This window comes from Dryobates pubescens, chromosome Z (assembly GCF_014839835.1).
Source record: "Dryobates pubescens isolate bDryPub1 chromosome Z, bDryPub1.pri, whole genome shotgun sequence".
NCBI classification, from domain to species: Eukaryota; Metazoa; Chordata; class Aves; order Piciformes; family Picidae; genus Dryobates; species Dryobates pubescens.
Window position 1 is genome coordinate 119,391,088 of NC_071657.1, and position 24,450 is coordinate 119,415,537.

The 24,450-nt window shown below is 42.1% G+C and overlaps 1 protein-coding gene across 3 annotated transcripts in view; it reads left to right on the forward strand.

The window, feature by feature from the left end:
• The window catches only part of LRGUK (leucine rich repeats and guanylate kinase domain containing), a 68,722-nt gene that overhangs the window by 11,632 nt on the left and 32,640 nt on the right, over positions 1-24,450 (forward strand). For 2 of the 3 annotated variants that reach the window (XM_054178679.1, XM_054178681.1), the window contains exons 7-11: positions 3,241-3,384; positions 10,171-10,257; positions 13,428-13,534; positions 20,286-20,405; positions 23,856-23,952. In XM_054178679.1, the coding sequence (XP_054034654.1) occupies positions 3,241-3,384; positions 10,171-10,257; positions 13,428-13,534; positions 20,286-20,405; positions 23,856-23,952 (555 nt within the window). The remainder of the gene's footprint in view (positions 1-3,240; positions 3,385-10,170; positions 10,258-13,427; positions 13,535-20,285; positions 20,406-23,855; positions 23,953-24,450) is intronic. The other variant, XM_054178680.1, reaches the window with a different exon arrangement.

Below are 24,450 nucleotides of genomic sequence, written 5' to 3' on the forward strand. Positions count from 1 at the left end.
AAGTACAACAGGCTGCTGCTTAAGAGGTTTTACTTTGTAATCACAATTTAATTTCTTCAATGGGATTTTAAAAATAAGTACCAAAAACCTAGACCTAGAAATATGCTCAAATTTCCTACATTAGTTTTAAACCCCTACATAAATATTTCAGGCCAAGCAAATGAACCCCTTATCAGGATTAGAAATATTCTTTTCCCATCCTTTTAAAATTTTAAAGATTTTTCTTCTATGCTGCAGTAACTGGTACAACAAAAAGAGTCGCTAAGGTCTCGACTCATTGGCCCTTGTACCTATTATTGCTCCAATATTCAGGGAAGGTATTCACATTTAAAAGGTGCCAATAGTGTGCTTTGAATACTATATTAAAATAGTGCTCAGTGATGTGTTTAGTATATTTGAGATCTCTAATGCAGTCAGTAGCTTTCAGTTGTGCCTTTGGCGACAGTAAAACTGAACTTTGTCTCAGGTTTAGTGGAGGCCAATGGTCACCTGAGGTGTATTCAGAAAAGCATGACCTGCAGGTCAAGGGAGGTTCTCCTTTCCGTCTACTCTGTTGTAGTGAGGCCACAGCTGGAGTACTGGATCCAATTCAGGGCTCCGCAGTTCAAGAGAGACAGGGAACTACTGGGGAGAGTGGAGGCTTCAAAGATGCTGAGGAATCTGAAGCATCTTTTTGAGGAGGAGCAGCTGAGACCTGGGGCTGTTGAGCCTGAAGAACAGCAGCCTGACAGGGGATCTTCTCAGTGCTGATCAACATCTAAAGGATGGGGGTCAGGAGGATGGGGCCAGATGATTTTCAGTGGTACCCAGCAACAGGAGCAACAGGCACAAACTGGAAGTCAGAAGGTTCCTTCTGAACATGAAGAAAAACATTTCTTTGAGGGTGCTGGAGCCCTGGAGCAGGCTGTCCAAAGATGTTGTGGAATCTCCTTCTCTGGAGAGACTCCAAACCTGCCTGGATCCCTTCAGCATAGGGGAGTTGCGCTAGATGATCTCCAGAGGTACTTTGCAATCCCTGCTATGCTGGAATTCAGTGGTTCTGTGATAAGATGAACCCAGACTTGCAAAATCATATCTACAATTCCTGAAATTAACTGTAAGAATTTGACAGTCTAAGATGACAGGAAGAATTTATTTTTTTCTCTACATACTTTCTTCAGGGAGAACTCTAGTGAGTCATTCAACCATTCTGTATGCTGAATTCCTCTGCTGTTAAAAGGCCTAATCATAATTCTGTTAGTAATGGTTATCTGCTCTGTGAGATGTTGTGGAGGTTGTGTTAACAGCTAAGCCTTATTAATCTGAACATGTTCTTCACTTTTTTGGTTCTTAGATGCTGATATGATTATTTATCCAACTGCTTGTCTTTTTTAATTAACAGAGTAGATAGTCATGTGGAAATTATGTAAATAGACAGATTTTAGCATGACTTTTCCCTTTACTAATTAGAATAAAATGCAGTTATTTCTTCACAGGAGCAGTCATCCCCTCTCTTCCCATTGATTCAGCTTTCTTTTCCATTTTCCCTTGGGCTTTTTAGGTTGAAAGAGTTGTAAGGTCTGAAGTTGGGCAGAAAGGCTTCAAAAACTGTAAATACTGCCTAGCTAGACAAAAAAGGAGCCTTTATTCTGCTTATGTTTGCAAAAAAAAAAGTGCAGCTCTAATGAACTGGACTCTAAGGAATTTTATGCTTTGCAAAAAAAAGATCTCTACAGAAATCCCTTTTGTTCACAGAATTTTCTGTGCACCTTTTGCTCAGCCTTTTGCAGCTGGAGCTGAGATGTACCTGATTAAACAGAGTTCTAACAAAGAAGAGAAAGAGAAGAAGGAGCCTCCATGCTATTAATAACCTAATTAAACATTTAAAAGTCAGGAAAAATGTCAAGGACAGACAACTGGATTAACATTAGAGTCAGCTGGCTTATTTATTTCAATGGTTCCTAAATATTTATTAATAGAATATGAGGCTTCTAAGCTTTCAGCACAAGGTGATGCTGCTGGAAAAATCGAGCTTGCAAGGTTATACAGCAAGAATCACGTTGAGAGGCCATCTGGGTACATGTGGCCACTGGGACAAAGATGAGTACAGCATTTAGCATGTTATCCCTGTTTGGAGTTCATAGCAGAAATGAGGATGTGATTTGTGAGGCCCTGAGAAATGAAACCATCTGGTGTCCAGGGGTAAATGTAGGTCTTCTATCTTGTACCTTGTTTGGAAGCAATGTCATATAATGAGAGTTCATTATGAGTTCTCAAAAGCTTGGGTAATTTCTGTCTAGATGAACTTACACTAAGGTGATGGGTTTTTTCTTTTTTCTCAGCATTTAATTGCATGCTCTTGCTGACAGTGAAAACACTGTTAAGATCATAGAATCATGGAATTTTGAAAAACACCTCTAAAATCATTGAGACCAGCCATCAACCTAAGACCACCATGGCCATAACACCATGTCTCAAAGTGCCATGTTTCCTGAATGCCTCTAAGGATGGTGACTCCACCACCTCCCTGGGCAGCCTATTCCAATGCCTCATCACTCTTGCAGGAAAAAAAATATTTCCTAATATCCAACCTAAACCTCCCCTGGTGCACTTTCAGGCCATTTCCTGTCATTCTACAACCTGATACTAGGAAGAAGATGCTAACCCCCACCTCACTCCAACCTCCTTTTAGCTATTTCTAGACAGCAATGAGATCTCCCCTCAGCCTCCTCTTAACGCTAAAGTTTACCAAAACAGCCATTTTATCATCATGAGATATCCTTCTGCATCCTAGAGATATTTTTGCAGCCTACCTGTAGTCCAAAGAAGATAGCAGTTTATTCTGTAATCATAACTGTAAATACCACCATGATTACAGAGGGAAATTCTATGTATTTATGTATATCTATTCTCTAATTTCATGCGCATATCTATCTTCTAAATTTTGATTTGTGTAGTGACAAGGATTTCCTTTATCCAGTAGCAGCTTTAAATGCTAGAGCTCTGCTTATTGCTGCTGTCTCTCCCTGCTCTTCAAGGTGAGCTGAAGATAAGTTAATCAGCAGATAGTTGATTCTTTTTTTGCTTGAGCAGTGTGGAAAGCTGTAATATGTCAGCTCAAGATGAAGATGGGGCTAATGCATAATAGGCTTCTTTGTAATAGGGTTCTCAGTACTGAAGTGAACTCTCTTCTTCCTCAGGAATCTTGTTTTCCATCTTCAAAGCTTTATCAACAGCTTATATGCTTTCATTTTTTCTTAGAGCTCAAACCAGATTGAGAAGATAACTGGGTTGGACAGCTTGAAAACCCTACAGAAGCTGGACCTATCTAGGAATAAAATAACTAGTCTACAAGGCCTGGAGGAACATGATTTACTGGAGATGATCAACCTAGAGGACAACCAGGTAGGGAACTTATTGTTGATCTCAGTTTTTCCTAAGAACATATAATTATTTTTGGTCTTTCTAAAATTCAGCCCATTTGAGACTTAATCAAGAAAACTTAAAACACTGCAAGAAATGAATGGGTCCAGTCTTGCTCAACATGCTCTGCAATGGCCTGTACAAAGGGACAAAGTGGACACTCAGCAGGTTGCCTGATGATGCACAATGGGAAAGAGTGGCTGACACCCTGTCAGGCTGTGCTGCCATTTAGTGAGACCTGGACAGGCTGGAGACTTGGGTGGACAGGAACCTCATGATGTTCAACAAGTGTAGGGTCCTGCACGTGGGGAGGAATAACCCCCTGCAACAGTACAGATGAAGGGTTGACCTGCTGGAAAGCAGCTTTGCAGAAAAGGACCTTGGAGTGCTGGTGAGCAAGTTCACCATGGGCCAGCAATTTGCTTTCATGGCTGAGAAGACCAACGATCTCCTGGAGTGGATTATGAAGAATGTAACTAGCAGGTCAAGGGGGTTTCTGCTCCTCCTTGACTCTGCCCTTCTGAGGGCACATCTGGTCCAGCTCTGGGCTGGAGACAGGTCAAGAGACACAGAGAACTACTTGAAAGAATCTAGTGAAGGTTATGCAGATGCTGAGTCGGCTGGAGCATCAGTCATTGGTCCTATGAAGCAAGCCTGAGAGACCTGGGGCTGTTCAGCCTGGAAAAGAACAGCTTGAGAAGGGATCTTCTCAATGCTGATCAGTACCTAAAGAGTGAGAGCCGAGACTGAGGCCACACTCTTTTCTATGGTGCTTAGTGACAAGACAAGGGACAATGGACACAAACTGGAACATGAGAAAAAAACTTTGCTGTCAGTGTGCTGGAGCACTGGACCAGGCCACCCAAAGAGGTTGTGCAGTTGCCTTCTCTGGGGGGATTCCAGGGCAACCTGCTGTGGGTGACTGTTATAGCAAGAGGGTTGATTGGACTATCTCCAGAAGTCATTTCCAACCCACACCATGCTGTGAGTCTGTGGTATTGGACAAGATGACATGGTGTTTCAATCCAGTGCTGCTTCACATGTAGATTGGCCTAGATGTACCTCTTTACATGGGTACTGCTGCTGTAATCTTTAGTGCCATTCTACAGAAAGAACTAACAGTGCTCCCTTGAGTAGATAAGGATGAGTATGGGGAGGCTTCAGCTTGATTATTTCTGAGGATCTTTACTTACATCCCAGCTTCTCTACTGCCAGGCCTCAGGAGGGTTTGCTAATATCTCTCAGCCCAGTTTTATGACCACAGATTCTTCTGAGCTCTCAGCTGGAAACTTCTTGTCAGGCAGAACTGCAGGTACTCTATGATAAAGCAGCTGTTGTTATGCAGCAGAATTTTCACTGGCAGTATAATGATACAGTCCAACTGGTGTGGATTTAAATTTTGAAACCCAAACCATGTGTTCATACTTTTGATACTGAACATCCAGGGTCCTTAACTAAAAAGACCATCAATTCTGAATAATTTTGATCACACAGAATCACACAGAATGGTAGGGGATAGAGGGGACCTCTGGAGATCATTTAGTCCAGCCTCCCTGCCAAGGCAGGTTCACCTAAAGAAGGTCACACAGGAACACATCCAGGCAGGTTTTGAATGTCTCCAGAGATGGAGACTCCACCACCTCTCTGATGTCAAAGACAGATCTACAGGTGAAAAAAATCACTAAAGATAATAAGAAATGAAACTGCAAACCAGGCATTGAACATTTTCAGTCATTTTCCACTACTTACATTTAGAGGATGTAATTCAAGGCACTATGAATTCTTTCCCTCACACTGTGTTGAGGTTGACATTTGAAGATACATCAATTGCACAAGACAGGAAGGTAACTAATTGTATGGTTGCTATTAGCGTTAATAACATCAATTCCATCGCCTCATATAGTTTCCACTGTTCTTTATGGCAGGCAAAGGCTATTAATTTTACCTCATCAAAACGTGCCTCTCTTAATGATGTTATTGAAATTGTTTAATGAGTCACCATTTTTTCAGCATTTCCTCCTGAAGAATAATTTAAAGTGACTTTTCATTCATTTACGCAGAAAGATCTGAGTGGCATCAGCTCACTGCCACCCAGAATGATCTTAAAAGCATGATTTTTCCAAACTGGGCACCACAGGTTTGTCTTCAAACCAGTCTCCTATCTCTGGTTACTGATTCTCAAATATTAATGGTTGGCATTCTATGATTTATTTTGGAAATTCACCCAAATGACATTTAACTTGGTCAAAACTGTTCTGCAGTGGACCTCTTGTCTCAAAATGAACATTGGGTAAGCTATGGTTGAAGTTTATGTATTTAGACACTTGATATAAGCTGTTTATAAGTTAGGGATAGAATCTGAAATCTTCCAGTTTCAGTCTTTCAGCAGTGAAGGAGATCCAGGTATCCTGATGTCAGGGATTAGGGCTGGGCTGGCCACTAGAGGAGTGACAGACTCTCTAGAAACCTTTCTGCCTTCCCAAAGGGCAAGAGGAGGGGTATAAGGGTGAGAGACTGATGGGGGGAAATCTAAACCAGCTTTAGTGAAAATATTGACAATAAATTTAAATAGATGAAAATAGGAACAAACCCAAAATGGAACCCAACCCCTGATGGCAATGACATCACCATTACTACCAGTGGTAGGGGCAGGCACTGAGGAAGTCCCAGACTGGACTCAGCAGTGGATGGGAATCAGCTTCTGATTCTGGATTCTGAGCTGGATTCTGAAACTGGAGTCAGAAACACACTGATTGGGATCAAAGAGAGAATGGACAGAGCTCTCCTCAGAGGCTGAAGAAGAGCCTTCTCCCTGTTGATCCCTCAGCTTTATCCTGAAGATGACATCCATGGGATGGAATCCCTTGTTGGTCAATTTAGGATCCCCTGTCTTGTCTGCTCCTCCTCCCAGGTGCCATCTCTGACTTAACTGCACACCAACATGTGACACAAGATGTAGCAATGCCCTTGGTCTGCATAGGAGCAAGTCTAAGCAAAAGTCTTTCTGCAGCCCAGCCCTTGGCAGTGACTCTCCCCATCATCATTGTCACTGCTAGAAGCAGCCACTGTCTGTGCAAACCTGCCCTGAACTTTAGCAAGTGCAGTTCCTGAGAACATCCTGAGCTGAGAAGCTGAATCACTGACCAATATTACTTTGGCTTTAGCTCAAACCAGGACATAAGACAGGAATAGAATCTGAAGTCTCAGTGGAGGAAAAAACAGGTATCCTTAAGAGACAACTCATCCCAGCCTGCCATGAATCAGATGACCTCTGCAGCTGCCTCTCTCCACTGATTGTAAAGTAAGGTTAAGTGACTGACCTGAGCTCACTTAACAGATGGTGAAATGAGGTGACATGAGTTCTGTTTGACTGATTTTGTTTTAATTGAGAGCCTCACAACTGCTCTCTCAAGGTCTAGCAGGAGTGCCTCTAGTGTGACTTTGTTTGGGGCTCACCAACTTTGATTAATCCCATGTAACATCTATTGCTTATCTGATGCACTGTTTGTGGATAGATGAGACTGTAAGTGGAATACATCACCTTCTGGATACAGGCAGCCAAGGACAACTGTGGTGATGCTTTTCAGTCAAGTGCTGTAGCTTCGCAGAATCACAGCATGGGTTGGGTTGGAAGAGACCTTTAAAGGTCATCTAGTTCAACCTGCCCACAGTGAGGAGGAACATCTTCAACTAGAGCAGCTTGCTCAGAGCCACATCCAACCTGACCTGGAATGCTTCCAGGGACAGGGGATTGGGCAATCTGGGCCAGTATCTCACCACCCTCAGCATAAAAAATTTCCACCTTATTTCTAGTGTAAGGTTGGAAAGGATGAACTTGAGCTCCAGTGAAAAACAGCTCTTCTTGGAAAGAATTTTTTTTTCCTAGTCAACTGAAGCACAAATGTAACTGCAGAATTGCCTCACTTAGGCTCATCAGCCACATAAAAGCTAAATGTGTTAGGGCTTGACATGTGAAAGAACTGGTAAAATGCAGGTGCTTTGAAATTGCTGTCTGTATTATACTTATTCTCCAGCTAGCATCCAAGTTGCCTGCCTTTTGTGACCAAAAGTGCCTTATTGAATGCAGTTAACATGTATACTTACTCTGTGAACATAATGATTTGATTTTATTTTTTTATGTCTAGATTTTAAGAGCAGGGATTCAAATACTTTTTTTCTTTTTTTTTTTTTTTTTAACCCTTAGTTATCATGGATTCTGATCCTGCTGATTTATGTTCTGTTTCTGTCACTAATTAGATTGCTGAGCTGCGTGAACTTGAATGCATCGCAGAGCTGCCTCTCCTCAGAGTTCTAAATCTTCTGAAAAATCCTGTGCAGGTAAGAAAAAAAACAACAAAGAGGAAGAAAAAAACCCACCCAAAACAACAAAATCAAAACAAACAAACAAACAAAACCCCTAGAGCTGCTGTTGTGGATGACATCAGAATCTATTTAACCCCAGTTTCTGTCTCTGAGAGTGGCCAGGTCAGTTCAGAAAATGAGTACAAGAAATAATGAGTGATGGATTCCCTGGCGTGGTTACCCACCTTTGGCTGGGAATTTTCTCTGAACCTAAACTGCATATGAATCATCTTGTTTAATATCCATGTGGTAAATCCATGAATTTTATTGATTCCATTTGTGAACTCAAAGTTTGCCACGATTTTGTTTGGGAAAAGATTCCCTTTTTGCTTTGCTTGGAAGGTCTGTACTCAGCTGTCCCTGGGAAAAGCTCAAAGGAACTTAATAATGCCTCTGTTATAATCATGTGTCTCTGGGATCTCTGTCTTCTGTAGGATTTACCCATTTCTCATTTGTGGTTCCCATAATGCATCAAAATGCAGCTTTTGATGCTGTCTCCCATGACATTAATGAATTAAACATCCCTTTTATCAACAACAATGACATTTGCACAATATCAGAAATTCTGCCTTGGGCTCTGCATTTGTCCTGAGTAATCCAAGTTGGTTCTATCCTGACTCTTGGGATTCCTAAATTATGTGTGAATTTTATGGTGATTTCCAAAGTCACAAAGAAGAAAAATGTTCGGGGTTTAACTTTGTCTTTCTGTAGCTGCCAGTTTCATATGTGTTTTTCTGAGAATGGTCTGTAGTGGCAGACAATGAAATTAGCAGGCTGCCTCTGGTCCTCTGTAGTCTTTTTCAGTTTAGATGTCCTTTCCCTAAGCAAAATCTGATTCTATTCCTTACAATTGCTGTTTTAACACCTTATACATGCAATAATAAGCTGTCTGAATTTCAGTGGCTTTAACAGGACCTTACTGCTTTTAGAACTAGGAGGCTTGATGAATTTGTCAGTATCAACTTTTTTCATTTGACTTTTAATTATTCTTTTTTATGGTTTAGGACTTAAAGGCCTGTATGATGAGGAGTTTGTAATGCAAATTCACTCTTAAAGTTCCTCTGGAACTACTAAAGTCAGAAATATTACAGAGAAATCCAGAATATTGGGGGTTATAAGGGATCTCTGGAGATCACCTAGTCCAAGCACCCAGCTAAAGCAGAGTTGCCCACAGCAGGCTCCCCAGGATCACAATGTCCAGGAAGGATTGGAATCTCTGCAGAGGAGACTCCATAACCTCTCTGGGCAGCCATCTCAAAGGCTTGAGGGCCCTTCTACCTAAACATTGTGCAAAACCTTCTTAGAACTTCCTGTGTTCCAGTTTATGCCTCTTGCCCCTTGTCCTGTCACAGGTCACCTCTGAAAAGAGTCTGGCACTATCCTCTTGACCCCTGCCTTTTAGATATTGCTAAGCATTGAGAAGAGGCCCTCTCGAACTGCTCTTCTCTTGGCTCAACAGCCCCAGGTCTCTTAGCCTTTCCTCCTCACAGAGATGCTCCAGTTCTCTCAACATCTTTGTAGCCTTCCACTGGCTTCCCTCCAGTAGTTCCCTGTCTATCTTGAACTGGGGAGCCCAGAACTGGACACAGTCCTCCAGATGTGGCCTCCCTAGGGCAGAGTAGAGGGGGAGGAGAACCTCCTTTAACACACTGGTCACTCTTTTGAACTCACCTTAGGAGACCAATCATTGGTCTTCTTAGCCATGAGGGCAAATTGCTGGCTCACGGTGAATTTGTTGTCCACCAGTCCTCCCAGGTCCTTCTCTACAGATCTGCTTCCCAGCAGGTCACCCCTCACCTGTACTGGTGCAGGGGTTGTTCCTCCCCAGGTACAGGACTCTGCATGTGCCCTTGTTGAACTTAATGTCCACTCATCTAACCCACACTTCCTAAGCTTCACTGTGAGAATGTCATGGGAGACAGCATCAAAAGCCTTTCTGAAGCTGAGGCAGACAATATCCATGGCTCTCTCCTCATCCACCAGCCAGTCATGTCATCACAGAAGGCTGACTGGTCAAGCATGACCTTCCGCTTCATGAATCCATGCTGACTACTCCTGATAATCTTCTATGAACCATAGTTCATTACATAATCCTAGTCTAGATAATGCTTCTAGTTCCCAACAGTCCTTGGTGTTCTGGTGGCTGTGGTGGTGACAGTTTAGTTCCCATTTTAACCTTTTGAACAATGTAGTTGTACACTTTTGAACAACCTTTAACTTTAGCTGCAGAAGCTAAACTTGTGTTGGAGAGTCTGTTTGTGCAGTGTACTGAATTGACATCCTTCAGGGTAAAAAGCTTTTTATCTTGCAATGTATCGAGGCAAATTTAATTTCAACTAACTGAATTTAAATATAAGATTGATGAAGTTAAGTACTTTATGTCAAAGTGGAAACTTTGTCTTTCAGGAGCAAACAGATTATTGGCTCTCAGTGATTTTCACATTGCTACGACTAACAGAATTGGATCTCAAGAATATTTCAGTGGAAGAAAAGGTATGTAAACATCATAGAATCATTTGTGTTGGAGAAGACCCTTAAGATCATAGAATCATAGAATGGTAGGGGTTGGAAGGGACCTCTGCAGATCATAGAGTCCAAGCCCCCTGCCAATGCAGGATCACCTAAGGCAGGTCACACAGAAACACATCCAGATGGGTCTTGGAAAGTCTCTAGAGAAGGAGACTCCACATCTCTTGGCAGCTTGTTCCAGTGTTCCATCAGTCTCACAATGTTTTTTCCTCATGTTGAAGTGAAACTTCCTGTGTTCTAGTTTGAACCATTGCCTCTTGTTCTATCATGGTATGCCACTGAAAAGCGACTGGTACCATCTGCTTGACACAAGGTCATTGAGTCCAACCATTCTCTAGCTCTACCATGTCTGGTGCTAAACCATGGCCCTCAGCACCACATCTACACAGCTTTTTAATCACTGCAGGGATTAGGACTCCACCACTGCCCTGGGTAGTCTGTGCCAGGTTCTACAACCCTCAAGGCGAAGAAATTGTTGCTCATGCCCAACCTAAGCCTCACCTGGCACAACTTGAGGCCATTTCCTCTTGTCCTGTTGCTTGTTTCTTGGGAGAAGAGCCCCAGATTGCTCCAACCTCCTTCAAGGGAGTTGTAGAAAGCCAGAAGGTCTCTCAGCCTCCTTTTCTGCAGGCTATGCAACCCCAGTTTCCCTCAGCTGTTCCTCATAAGACCTGTTCTCCACATCATATCATTCTGGAATTTTTCTAAGTAATGAATATTAAACCCTGTGCATGCAAATGTAGCTTTGTAGTCATGTGGCTGTGACAAATCTCCCATGCTTCAGCTTCCAAGACAGGCTAGAAGTCAGAGACTTGTGCTTTTAAATCCAGAGAATTTGTGGAGCAGCTGTAGTACAGAAAAATGCAAAATTTACCTAAAAGCTTTGTTCAGTGGAAAAAATGTACTTAGCAGCCCTTGTTACTCAGCTAGTGAATCTAAGCAGGCAACTGCAGTCATGAAATAACTCAAGAGATAACAACTAAAATACCATTGCTGGTCACAGTCATGCTTGTTTCCTGTTCTACTCCACACAGATTTCACTGTAAAGCTTTTTCTTCCCCCCCCAAAACCTGCTCAGACTGCTGACAGAAACTTTCTGTTGTAGCAGAACCTTTCCTTCTTGTGTTGCTGTTCCTGTAATTTGGCCGCTGCATGGTGTATTTTAGGGTCCAAGCCATGCTAGATCTGTTAGGATTAACAGCTGCCAATTTGGGTTAGATTTCAGGAAATTATCCTTCAAAAATGATCCTTACAGGAAATTACCCCTAACTTTAGCCACGTAAATTCTGGGACTCTTTTTTAATGCCAGGTTCTCTCTGTCATGAACACCAGGAGGGGATGACACCAGAGCGTCATTTACCACACCTATCTGACGAGCTGCTCTCACTTTCTATCTGTTGTGGAAATCTATTTTCCTTCCAATAAAATGTTGAACATAAAAATGAAAGAAGAAATTTTGAAAAAAATATCAATTTTTCCTTCTCTATGGATGGTAAAAATTAGCCTGGATAACTGGTGTATACTAGCACTTACCTTTTGCATGATTGATGTTACTTCAGAAAATACTCTCCCCAGGTTGTTTTCAGGACAGCTAGCCTCTAGCCTTATAAACTGTCATGTCAAATTGGATTTGGAGGCACCAGCTCCTCTGTCTCACCAACATGCAAAATGGATATACAGAATTGGTTTCATTTAGATCAGAAGTGTGGTTTTGGAAAATCCCTGCTGCCCAAGTTCATAGAATCCCAGCATGGTGGGGGTTGAAAGGTACCACCAACCCCCCTGCTAAAGCAGGGTCACCCACAGCTGGTTGCCTAGGATCACAATGGCCAGATGAATTTAGAATCTCTCCATAGAAGCAGACTGCACAACCTCTCCCATCAGCCTGCCCCAGGGCTCCACCACCCTCACAGGAAAGAAGTTCTTATGTTGCAGTTTATGCCCTTTGCCCTTTGTTCTGTCACTGTCCCCATGCTCTTGCCCACCACCCTTTAGCTCTTGCTGAGCATTGAAAAGATACCCTCTTAGGCTGCTCTTCTCCAGGTGTCTCAGCCTTTCCTCCTCACAGAGATGCTCAAGGCCCCTCAGCATCTTTGTAGCCTCCACTGGCCTCTTTCCAGTAGTTCTCTGTCTCTCTTGAACTGGAACTTGCCTTGTTTGAATTTCATTGTGGAATATTATTGCAACCTATGAACTAGACATCTTTTGGACTAACCTTAACCAGGTGATGTGCACCAAGAGGGAACTAGCGTGCTCCTCGCCACCAACTCAGACCAAAGGCCTTGGACTAGAGCTGGAGTGAAAGCATAGAATAGTTTGTGTTGGAAAGGACTTTTGAAAGTGATTTAGTCCAACCAACCTTCCGTGAGCAGGGGCAGCATGAAATGAGGTCTCTTCTCTCAAGTACTGAAGATTTTGCTTTAAAGACCCCCTCTTTTTGCACCATACTCCTTGCTAATACAGGCATGGCTGCTTGCAGCAGTATTTCGCAGCAGTGTTGGCCAGTTGACATTGATGGTGTGCATGAAATAACTCAGCAGTTCTTAACCTCTTTCTGAGTGGGTAGCATTAATAATACCAAAAAATAGACATCTCATTAGTGGACAGTACCCTCAATAGAGCTTTCAAGAGAATGGATGGAGGGAATCCTTGGAGTTTAGAGTGCTCCTCCTCCCAGGAAAGACAGAAATGCTTGTGTCAGGAGAAAATTGCACTTTGCTGACTTTGTTAATGCCCATTCTATTTTGCTGCTGATGAATAAATGAATGGATTCAGTCCCTAAGGATTGTAGCTTGGCATCTTCCACCACCACTGAGAGGATGCAAATTAATGGATAATTAAAACCTAAGCAGAACTACTTTGCATCTTATGTGGCATCCTGTTTTCTTCCCAGTAAAAGGTTGTATATATTAAAGATGGTGAGCTGTGTCTGGTTGCCTTCCATCCATCTAACCAATTGTGCTTAAATCTGGAAAGATTTATGTAGCAGTGTGCTCACAGACCAGCCAAACACAAAGACTGACCCTCATAAATATAAAGCCAGCATTATTCACAGTGATCTGCAAAGCATATTGCAGCTGGAAACAATTACCTCACTCCTCTGCTTTCTTTTAACCCAAAACTGTGGGAAACAGGTCGCTGCTGTGAATCAATATGATCCTCCTCCAGAAGTTGTGGCTGCCAGAGATCATATTACTCAAGTTATGTACAGCATGCTGCAGCCCCAAAGAATCTTGGACAGGTAAGTTTACCTCCACTTCGCCTCTCCTCCTGAGGGTGGCACTCAAGGAAAGCAGAATCTGTTGTCATATTTAGAAGGATGATTTTCTGCCCCTCTCCCACCTCTATATTAATCTAGCCAAGAGGAGAAGTTCTGTAGCATTCTGTTGGCAGGTTGGGAGTTAGGCAAATCTTATTTGGTTGAAATTGATTATGAGATGAAGTTAGTCATTCACCTCTAAAGCCTGAGACAGATTGTCCACAGCTCTGTTTCTTTTAAACAATCTGTTGCAACAGATGGCCATGTGCACTTCTAACGAAAGATGCAAAGTTTCTATCAATACCCAAAGGCAATTTAGAAGTCTCTAGAGGCAGGAGAGAGCTGTAAAGCACATCTTCCTATTCTGCTTACTCCTCTTCACACTATTGGTATCCCACTGTGAACAAAATGACTGTGTTTTGTGGCTTTGGGGCATACTTTATATTCATTAGGTGAAATTTTCAAGTTTTTGCTTGGGAAAGTCCAGTTACTTAGGCTTTTGGGAGGAGGTGATGCTGCTGTTGCCATGCCAGGTGACTGCTTCCAGTCCTATTTCTCATCTAGAAAGTGGAAATGGCTACACTTTGCTGCTCTGCAGATGTGTTATGACATTTGCTTGATGAACACTTGGAAAGTGCTTTGGCATACTCTGATGGAAGATAATTTATTATTGTATTTCCTACACTGAGCACTGAGATCAGCTTTTGTACCTCATGCCCTGCTTTGGCACTATTTTGGACATGGAACCATAGAATCATTTAGACTGGAAAAGACCTTTAAGATCATTGAGTCCAACCCAACAGCTCCAGGTCACCACTAAACTGTGTCCCTCAGTACCACATCTGCACGGCTTTGCAATCCCTTCAGGGATGAGGACTCCACCACTTCTCTGGGCAGCCTGGTCCAGGCCTTGACAACCCTTTCAGGGGAAAAAATTTTCCTAATGTCGAACTTAAACCATCCATAGTGCAACATGACATCTTAATTCATAACCTGATTTAAGATCCATGATTAGGAAGTCAGAAACTTATATTTTTCAGAATATCTTTACTTTGAGTCTTCCGTTTTCTTGGCCCGCCAGTGAAAGACAGGCGCTATCCCAGCACTGATGGCAGCTCTGGGAATTCTTAACAACCTGTGGAGAAAAAAAAAAGAAGGAAAAAAAAAAGAGAAAGCCAAAGATTTATTTACTGTTTTGCAGGGTTGGAGATTTCTTAAACTTAAAAAGCACAATAGTCTTTTTACCTAAAGGCATGGATTTCTTCCAGTGCAGACATAGGCATAGGCTGCATTTAAATACTTGTTTACTGGATTGTGTTTGTGCATCTTCATTGCTGGAACAAAACAATTCTGTCTTCTGTCACTGCTACTGTACACACAAACCGATCAGCGTGCAGACCAGCAGCGATGGCACTGACCAAAATGGGTAATGATGCTTTGAATGTTTGCCCGTGCTCAGCTGGAAAACTCACAACACAGTCATTAATGAAGTCTTCCTAATGATGATGTGTTACAGTCTTCTACGCTCTGAAATGCTTCTTGGAACCAGATTGGTCTGGTTCATTTGCATCTATCTTTTTTGATGAGATTATAATTAAATTCATTTTAGTAATATCTCTATTAATGGGTTCCTGTGGAACCTGCTCTGGGTCACCCTGCTTTAGCAGGGAGTTAGATTGGTTGATCCTCAGAGGACCCTTCCAACCTCCACCGTGCTGGGATTCTACAAAACATAAAACCTGAAAACAAAGCGAAAAGTTACAGTATTGTACGCTCTGCAGTCTGAAAATATTGGCATAAATTTTCTTATGCCATTCCCTCTCCCTGGGTGTCTTGTGATCTTTAATTGCATGGTAACACACCACTGAACAAGAAACAATCCTCCCTGGAAGTGTTTAAGACCAGGGTGGATGAGGCTTTGAGCAACATGCTCTAGCGTGAGGTGCCCCTGCCCATGGCAGCTGGGCACCTCCATGGAATTGGATAATCTTCAAGATCTCTTTCAACTCAAGCCATTCTGTGAAATGCATTGAGGTGCTGGAGCAGGTCCAGAGTAGGACAGCAAAGCTGGTGAAGGGTCTGGAGAGCAGGTCTTGTGAGGAGTGGCTGAAGGAACTGTGGTTGTTCAGCATGGAGAAAAGGAGGCTGAGGGGGAGACTTCTCACTTTACAGCTTCCTGAAAGGAGATTGGAAAGGTGATGCTCAGCATCTCCTCCCTAGTAATAAGTGACATAACAAGAGGAAACAGCCTCTAGTTGCACTAGGGGAGGTTTAGGTTGGATATTAGAAGAAACTTCTTCATTGAAAAGGTTCTCAAACACTGCAACAATCTTCCCAGGGAGGTAGCTGAATCCCTATCCCTGGAGGTGTTTAAAAAACACAGATACAGAATCACAGAATGCTAGTGGTTGGAAGGGCATCTGGAGCTCATCTAGTCTAATCCCCCTACTAATGCAGGTACGCCTAGTTCAGGTTGCAATGCAGTGCTGAGGGCCATGGTTTAGCACTAGGCTTAGTAGAGTTAGATAATCGTTGCACTCAGTGATCGTAATGGTCTTTTCCAACCCAAAGATTCTCTGATTCTATGTCATGTGTATTTTTTCCCCTACTAGAAATGCAAGTGACATTTCAAAAGGTAGCTTGATCACAGTTATATCTGCTGCCTGGGGTGCAGAAATCTAATAATGGGGGCACTATTCAGTCTGTTGGGCAAATACATGATGAGATTTGGTATCTGGCTGGTGAGGATAAATTAATTCAGCGAAGAAACAGAGCATGATTATTTGTAACAATGGAAGTAATTAACTATTGGAACAATTTACCAGGAGTACTAAGAATTCTCCACAACTGGAACGTTTTTAATTAAAACATGCTCTGATGGAGCCCCAGGTATCAGTCTTGAAACAAGAACTAACCCAAAGAAATCCTGTAGCTGGTGTGATGAAGGGAATCTGACTTAGATGATCACGGTAGTCCCTTCTGGCCTTGAAATCCATTAATCTTGCACAGCAGTGTGTTACTTTGCTCACTCAAGACAAAGAAATTTGAAAGCAGCACATTAAATGAGCATCTTTTAGTATTATGGAAAAGTCCTTCATGGACTTGATGATCTTGGAGGTCTTTTCCAAACTTTACGAATGCATCCAGGTGGGTTTTGAAGGTCTTCAGAGAAGGAGACTCCAAAACCTCTCTGGGCAGCCTGTTCCAGTGCTCCATCACCCTTACAGTAAGGAAGTTTCTCCTCGTGTTGAGATAAAACCTCCTGTGTTCTGGGTTGTACCTGTTGTTCCTTGACCTATTACTGGGCACCACCAAAATGAGACCATCACTTTCCTCTTGATGCTCACCCCTCAGATATTAGATATAATAAGATCCCCCCTCAGCCTTCTCTTCAAAAGGCTAAACAGCCCCAGTTCTCTCAGTCTTTCTTCACAGGAGAGATGTTCAAGTCTCTTAATCATCCTTGTACCTCTCTGTTGGACTCTCTCCAGCACATCCCTGTCTGTCTTGAACTGGGGAGCCCAAAAGTGGATGCAGGATTCCAGGTGTGCAATAATAAAGCCAAGAAGTTGGAGGATGTGAGGAATTTGAGCAATGGCAGTTCATCAAGAGAATTTGAATTCCAGCTATAATCATGTCAAGTCAGGATATATTGTAACATTACCTGGTAGAACACTCCTTTGTGAAAGACAAGATTGCAGAGGAATTCTGCAGTTTGCAGGCATGTAACAGGTTCTGTGCAGGGAGAAGGAACATGTTAAAGTTGTGCAGAAGATAAGGGTTTTGTCTTCACAGGCCTGCCTTGACATCATTCTCCACAAAGGACATGACCTTAAGCAAGAATAAGAACCTTTCTGCTATGTCTTGCTAAGTTTTGAATCTCTAGTCAGTCAGCATGTTTCCTGGAATTTCCATCATCTTTGAAATGGTTCATGCACTTCTAGTATCCACAGCTGTCACCTCATGAGATCATGTGGTCTTAAGATGTTTTTTTCCATACCACAGAGATCAGAAAAGGAAAGTCAATCTGAACAACTCAACCATAGAATCACAGAATATTTTTATTAGAAAAGACCTTTAAGATCATTGAGTCTAGCAGTTATTTAACTCTACCAAGACTGGTGCTAAACTGTGCAGCACCACATCTCCATATCTTTTAAACACTTTCATGGATGGAGATTCAAGCACCTTCCTGGGGAGCCTATTGCAATCTTTGGGAACCCTTTCAGTGAAGAATTTTCTTCTTATATCCAACCTAAACCTGCCCTGGTGCAACTTGAGACCATTTTCTCATGTCCTATTACTTCTTACTTGGAAGAAGAGACCTACCCACGCCTGGATCTAACCTTTTTGCAGGGAGTTGTAGAGAGCAATGAGGTCTCCACTCAGCCTCCTTTTCTCCAGGATGAACAAGCTCAGGTCCCTCAGCCACTGCACACTGGAACAGGTTCCCCAGAGAGGCAGTGGAGGCCCCATCCATGGAGACATTCAGGGTCAGGTTTGATGGCTCTCTGAGTAACCTGATGTAGTTCAAGATGTCCCCACTTAGTGCAAGGGGGTTGGACTAAACACCCTTTAATGCGTTCTATGATTCCTCATGAGACCTATTCTTCAGACCCTTCACCAAGGGTAAAAGCTGAATAGAGTAGACTAGACTAGACTAGAATTAACCAGGTTGGAAAGGACCTTTGAGATGTGGTGCTGGTGGATATGGTTTAGCGGTGACCTGGCAGTGTAGGTCAGCAGTTGGAACGGATGATTTTAAAGGTCTCTTCCAACTGAAACAAAATCTATGATTCCGTATTTCTGGAACTGAGCAAAATGTGCCACAAGCTAACAGACTGAAGTAAGGATTTTAAAATGTGGTTTTACCTCCTTCAGTGTTTTAAAGGCATTTTGCTAATAAATATCTTGTACTAATGTTGTCTAATAAAATCCTTTAAAAAAAAATCCTTAAATCTTCCAAGGGTTCTGCTACTGTCTTGCTTTACAGTAGTCTAGTGGATAGCAATCTGAGCCAGGGTCTGGGTTCATTTCACAGTTTAGTAACAGCACATATGTAATACTCCAGCCACTCTTAATTTATTAGGTGTAGCTGTTATGTCTCTGTGAGGATAGTGCTCCACAGGAGAATTGGAAGACTGAATTGCATTATCTCAGTGCTCCTGAAGCGTCAAGCCCCATTATATCCATGTAGTTCGTATAGTCTGGTAGGTAATAGAACTGCTTTGCTGAACCTGAAAGAGGGGTAAAGCAATTACTTGGAAATCTTTTTACCCCCATACTTGTATTGGTTATCATAGAATCATTAATATTGGGAAAGACCCCTAAGATCAAGTCTAATCTTCTACCTAACATCTTCAGGACCACTAGACCATGTCCCCAGGTGCTACATCTAGTTAGTTTTTTAACATCTCCTCAGATGGTGACTCCACCACCTCCCTGGGCAACCTGTTACAATGCCCCACCGCACTTTCAGTAAAGGAATTCTTCCTAGTATCCAAGCTGAACTTCCCCTGGCACTGCTTGAGGCCATTATCTCTTATCCTGTCGTTAGTTACTTGGGAGAAGCAGCCAACACTGGTCTCAATGCAATCTCCTTTCAGGTAGCTGTAGAGAGCAATAAGGTCTCTGCTTCTTCAAGCTAGACAATTCCAGCTCCCTCAGCCTCTCCTCATAAGACATGCTCCTGAAACCCCTCACCAGCTTCATTGCAGTCTCTGTACTCCTCACAGAGTTAGTTACTTGTGAGAGTAAAGATAAAAGAAATAGGCTCTGTTTGCAGGTATTTGCGTTCATTTGTTTTAAATCACATTAAATGGAAGCTAAACACACATAGGTATGTTCAGCTGAAAATTCCACTTGAAAATTTGACTTCAGTTATAGCTATTTATTAGTTGAAAAGTGGGTTTCAAATTATTTCAGCTATTTCTGACAGTATCAAGTGGCTTAATCCTCAGATCTAGCTGAGATTTTAAAGGAGAGTCAAAGTTGCATTCCATTTTTAGCTGCCTAAATAAATTGCTGGACACTCAGAAGAGCAGAAATGCTTTTCATTCCAGTATTTACAGATGGAAGTGGAAATCTGGGATGTAACCATCTGCTCAGCATGGAGGAAATGGAAGGCTTTGTGGGTTTGCAGCTCTTTGGGCTCTTTTATTTGGTGTTATTTCTGTTCGGTGGAGTTTAAGGATCTTGGTGATTTTCATTGTATTCAACTGAATTCTCTTTTACAAACTGCTACCTTCATCTGGCAAGGCCAGGCAAGTCAGCAGGGTTACGTGCAGGAGTGCAGAAAGGTTTGTAGGATTGAGTCCAGGTTCATGCTCATCTTATTATCCCCCTCATTAAAATATCACCATCCCTGCAACAGACTGGGAAAACTCTTCAATAAATCCCAGCAACACTGTGACTGCAGAGGGACCTTTAGAAAAGGCTTTAAATCAGAAAAGATTATCATAGACATCACATAATTCCTTTTGCAAAAGAGGCCCAGGGGTCTTTAATGCAGTATTTTGTGCTATTTTTATGTTTAGAGCTTGCCAAACTGAGCACATGCAGCTCCTGGTTTTGTCTGTGCTGTGAACAAGGGGAATTATGTGACAGACAGTTGGGATGAGTTGAAATGATGACAAAGTTTCTGCAGAAGCTTTGGAGAAAGTTGCTGAAGGCTTTGCTTGTAGGTGATCTAATGGCTCTCTTTTTTTCTTTTTTTTTTTTTCCTTTCCCATAGCACTTTACCTTGTCTTGATGCTGCCTACCCCATGCTGGTATTAACTGGCCCTTTAGCCTGTGGTAAGAGAGAGCTTACTCATAAGATCTGCAGGCAGTTCAACAATTTCTTCAGATATGGGTAAGTGTACTCCCAAAGTTTAAAAGAACAGCAAGTGATCAGGGCTGGAATTGCTGCTGGATGCTTTCTTTTAAGAAGTTAAAAATTAAAGACAATAAATGTTCATTGCTCTGCATCTTATCTTAATTGCTTGGTTGCCAGAGGTCATTGAATACTTCCTTAAAAGAAAAGCTGTTTAAATGATCAAAGGTCAACAGCAAACAAACAAAAATGTGTCCTTTAGTGCTGCTTTTATAGATCTCTTCTATCTATGCTCACTGATGCCCCTTAACCCCAGCATCTGTTGAGCTATGTATACATTTCTCTTAATTTTTATAGTATACCTGCATATAAATGCACTAGCATGTGTTTGTAGAGTACATCCAGAAGCTCAGAAATGGAGCAAGAGCAGTTGCTGGACCAGTTTATTATCCCGTGGGGAGTGTTATCAAAGCAAATGGCACCTTTCAGTTTCCACCATGTGCTGAGAAGACTAATTCTTCCTCTCTGAAAGATCTTGAATTATAATCCTTACCACCTTGGGCTCCCTCTGTATTTAGTGGAGAGGAACTATCTCTTTCCAAGGGAGGTTCAGCCTTTGTGGATCACTTCCCTGGAGTACCTGCTTATTTTCAGTGCACAGCAAATAGGAAGTCCAACTAAGTTAGACCACCATTATCTGATACCTAAAATTACGTGGTTCAACTATTCCTCTTTTCCACCCATTCCTTTCCTTACAGTACCTGTCTTTCATGGGGCCTATTGCAGATTATATTCAGCACTGGTTTCTATTCCTGTTGTATTGTCTCTCCTACACTACCTCATTTTTTTATTACACAAATTTATCCATTCCTCTTTAACCAAGCTTTAGACATAGTTTTGTAGGTATAGCATTTGCCAAAATTGGACCTGGATTGATATTTGTACCCTCTTAGGTGCTGAAGTGGTGAGTTGTAAGAATCATAGAATTGTTTATGTTAGAAGAGACCTTGAAAATCATTGAGTCCAACTGTTAACCCAGCCCTGCCAAGTCCACCACTGAACCATGTTCCTCAGCACCACATCTACACAGCATTTAAATCCTTCCAGGGGGTCGGGACTCCACCACTGCCCTGGCCAGCCTGCTCCAGGGCTTGATAATCCTTTTGGGGAAGAGATTTTTCTTCATGTCCAAACCATATGTCCCCTGGTGCAACTTGAGGGCGTTTCCTCTTGTCCTACCCCTTGTTACCTTGGAGAAGAAGCCAATGCCCACCTCATCGCAGCCTCCTTTAGGGGAATTGTGGAGAACGAGGTCACCCTTTTCTCCAGAGTAAATAATCCCAGGTTCCTTAGCCACTCTTCACAAGACTTGTGCTCTTGACCCATCACCAGCTTTGTTGCCATCCTCTGGACATGCTTCAGCACCTCAATGTGCTTCTTGGGGTGAGGGACCCTAAACTGAACCCAGGATTTCAGGTATGCACTGCCCTACTACTGCTGGCCACACTATTACTGTTCCAAGCCAAGATGCTTGTGGCCTTCTTGGCCACCTGGGCACACACACTGGCCCATGTTCAGCCAGCTGTCAATAGCCCCAGGTCCTTTTCCACTGGGCATTTCCAGCCATTCTTCCTCAAGCCTGGAACCTTCATGGGATTGTTGTGACCCAAGTGTAAGACCCACCAGGCACTTGGCTTTGAACCTCACTCCATTGACCTCCAGCCTGTCCAAAAAGGGACCATGCACATGTGAGAATGATTCCTCAGAGTACTTAGTATCACAATACCATGCTTGGCATGTCAGTGAGATGTCTGGCTGTAGCCTGCTCTAACATAATACAGCATGATGAAGGTGCCTCTATGTATGTGTCTGTTCTGTACTCAGACCGTAGCCACTTGCTGGATGAAATCATTAAACTGGCAACTTGGGAGGACATTTTAAGAAAATACCTGTGAAGGTTCTGTGACTGAAAAAATGGCTTTTTGCCTGTCTTGAAAGCATCTGCTATGTTTTGAAAGGCTAGGTTGGAAATTGCAAACTAATTGAATGCCAATTGAATTTTTCCAAGCACTATGTGTTTTTCGAGAGCATTGTTTTTATGCTGTGTGTTTTATTTCCTAAAAGTTTTATGCACAAGAGAGGGGGGGGGGGGAAAGGGAAAGAGACAGAATCTTAACAGAGCAGAAAATTGCAACCATAAAGCAAAGTTGTATTTTAATTATTCAGTGGAGATTTAAGCAGTTTTATGGCTTACACGTTTAAATTTCAAGCATTCCACTCATTAAAAATGTATTTAATGCAAGATACCCTGGCAGTTTGAATGTAAACATGGCCTTGCCATTAAAAAAGGTTGTAATGTTTAAAAGTGTTTTGAAAAATAAAGTGTGATTGGACCCTCAAACCATCTGGCTAGTGCTCAGGAGTGACCTTTAGAGCTGGATGCATTCAGAGCATCTTAAAGAAAGTCATGTGAAATTTTAGAGTCCCTGTGTAATTGCTGTAGCTTGCTGTTAAAATAAAGTAGCACCTTCTAATGCCATGATAGTTAAGATCTCTCCAGCTCTGCAATACAGACTAAACTTCTTAATGGTTTCTAACTCAGCCACCATGAATAAATGAACAGGAATGGCCTGGTAGGTGGCATACTAATAGGTGGGATATTTTTGGCCAGGACAATGCAGCAGGAGCCAAAGAGTTAAATTCTTTTCTTTGTGAATCAGTGGCAAAGCTCCACTTCTGTTCCTGTTATCCTGCAATGTACAGATTAAAATGAAAACCAAAGCAGAAGCAAGTAGCAAACTATAATTTCCTAAGACAGAACAAGAGCCGCTACATACTTTAGTCTAAAATTGCTCCATGCATTGATTTAAATGGGGTTTTGGTTTTATCTGGGGTTTCTTTTTAGTGTTTCATCCTGGTAGTAAACTCACTTATCTAAGGTTTATCCTATTCTCCTTCTGTGGTGGCAGGCAATTACTTTTTCCTGCCTTGTATCCCACTTATCTCCTTAGTTTCAGGATTGTTCCTGCCCTTACTATTAGAGGTCTATTTAAAGATTGGTCTTTATATCTTTTTCTTAACCTCACAGTTCAGCCTAACTCCTTTCCCATGTTTAGGATTCTACTTTATATCATACAGAAGCTGACATAACTGGGGGATAAAAATGGTTTCATCATTTCTCTATTACAGGGAACTGTGACAGCTTCAGTTCAGGGTATCCTGGGCTGGGGGAGGGTGGGGGATTTATGGCCAAAATGCAATGTTACATTTAAACTTTTCTTTGTATTTATGGGTTAATCTTTCAAATATGCAGCATTAGGGGTATGATTTGCACCTCTTAATATTTGTCATATTTCTTTTCTTCTCATAAATAAAATGATTTGTAGTATTCCCCCCTCCCCTTTCCTCCCCCCACTTTCCCCTGCTATTCCATAGCTGCTTCTATGATTGAAAACAGGTTATTTCTTTATTACACCATATATCTTCCAGTCCCTGTCACACTACCAGGGCAGCTTACTTTGGTGAAGAAAACAGGCTTGATTACTATTTCGTTTCCCAAGAAGCATTTGACAAAATGGTGAAAACAGTAAGTACCTGACTAGTATCCCAGCAGGAATATTTCTTACACCCACAGTGAACTCAGCTTTTTAGTCTAGCTCTGATTTCTTTTATGTAAATATATATGTAAAGTTTTTATCTGTCTGTACATGCATATTCACTCATAGGGAAAGGATCGAAGCTGGAAGAGGGTAGATTTAGGCTGGAGATGAGGAAGAACTTCTTTACAGTGAGGCTGGTTGAAACAGGTTGCATAGGGAGGTTGTGGATGCCCCCTCCCTGGAGGTGTTCAGGCCCAGGCTGGATGAGGCCTTGAGCAACCTGGTTTAATGGAAAGTGTCCATGCCAATGCCATGGGAGTTTGAGCTAGATGATCTTAAAGGTCCCTTCCAGCCCAAAACGTTTTATGAATCATTATGGCTTAAGTTCATAGATAGAAACCACAAATTCATTGAGTATTTATGCTGTATTTTTTGTATGAACATACAGAAACCATAACATTCACATAATGGGCAGCAGGAATCTT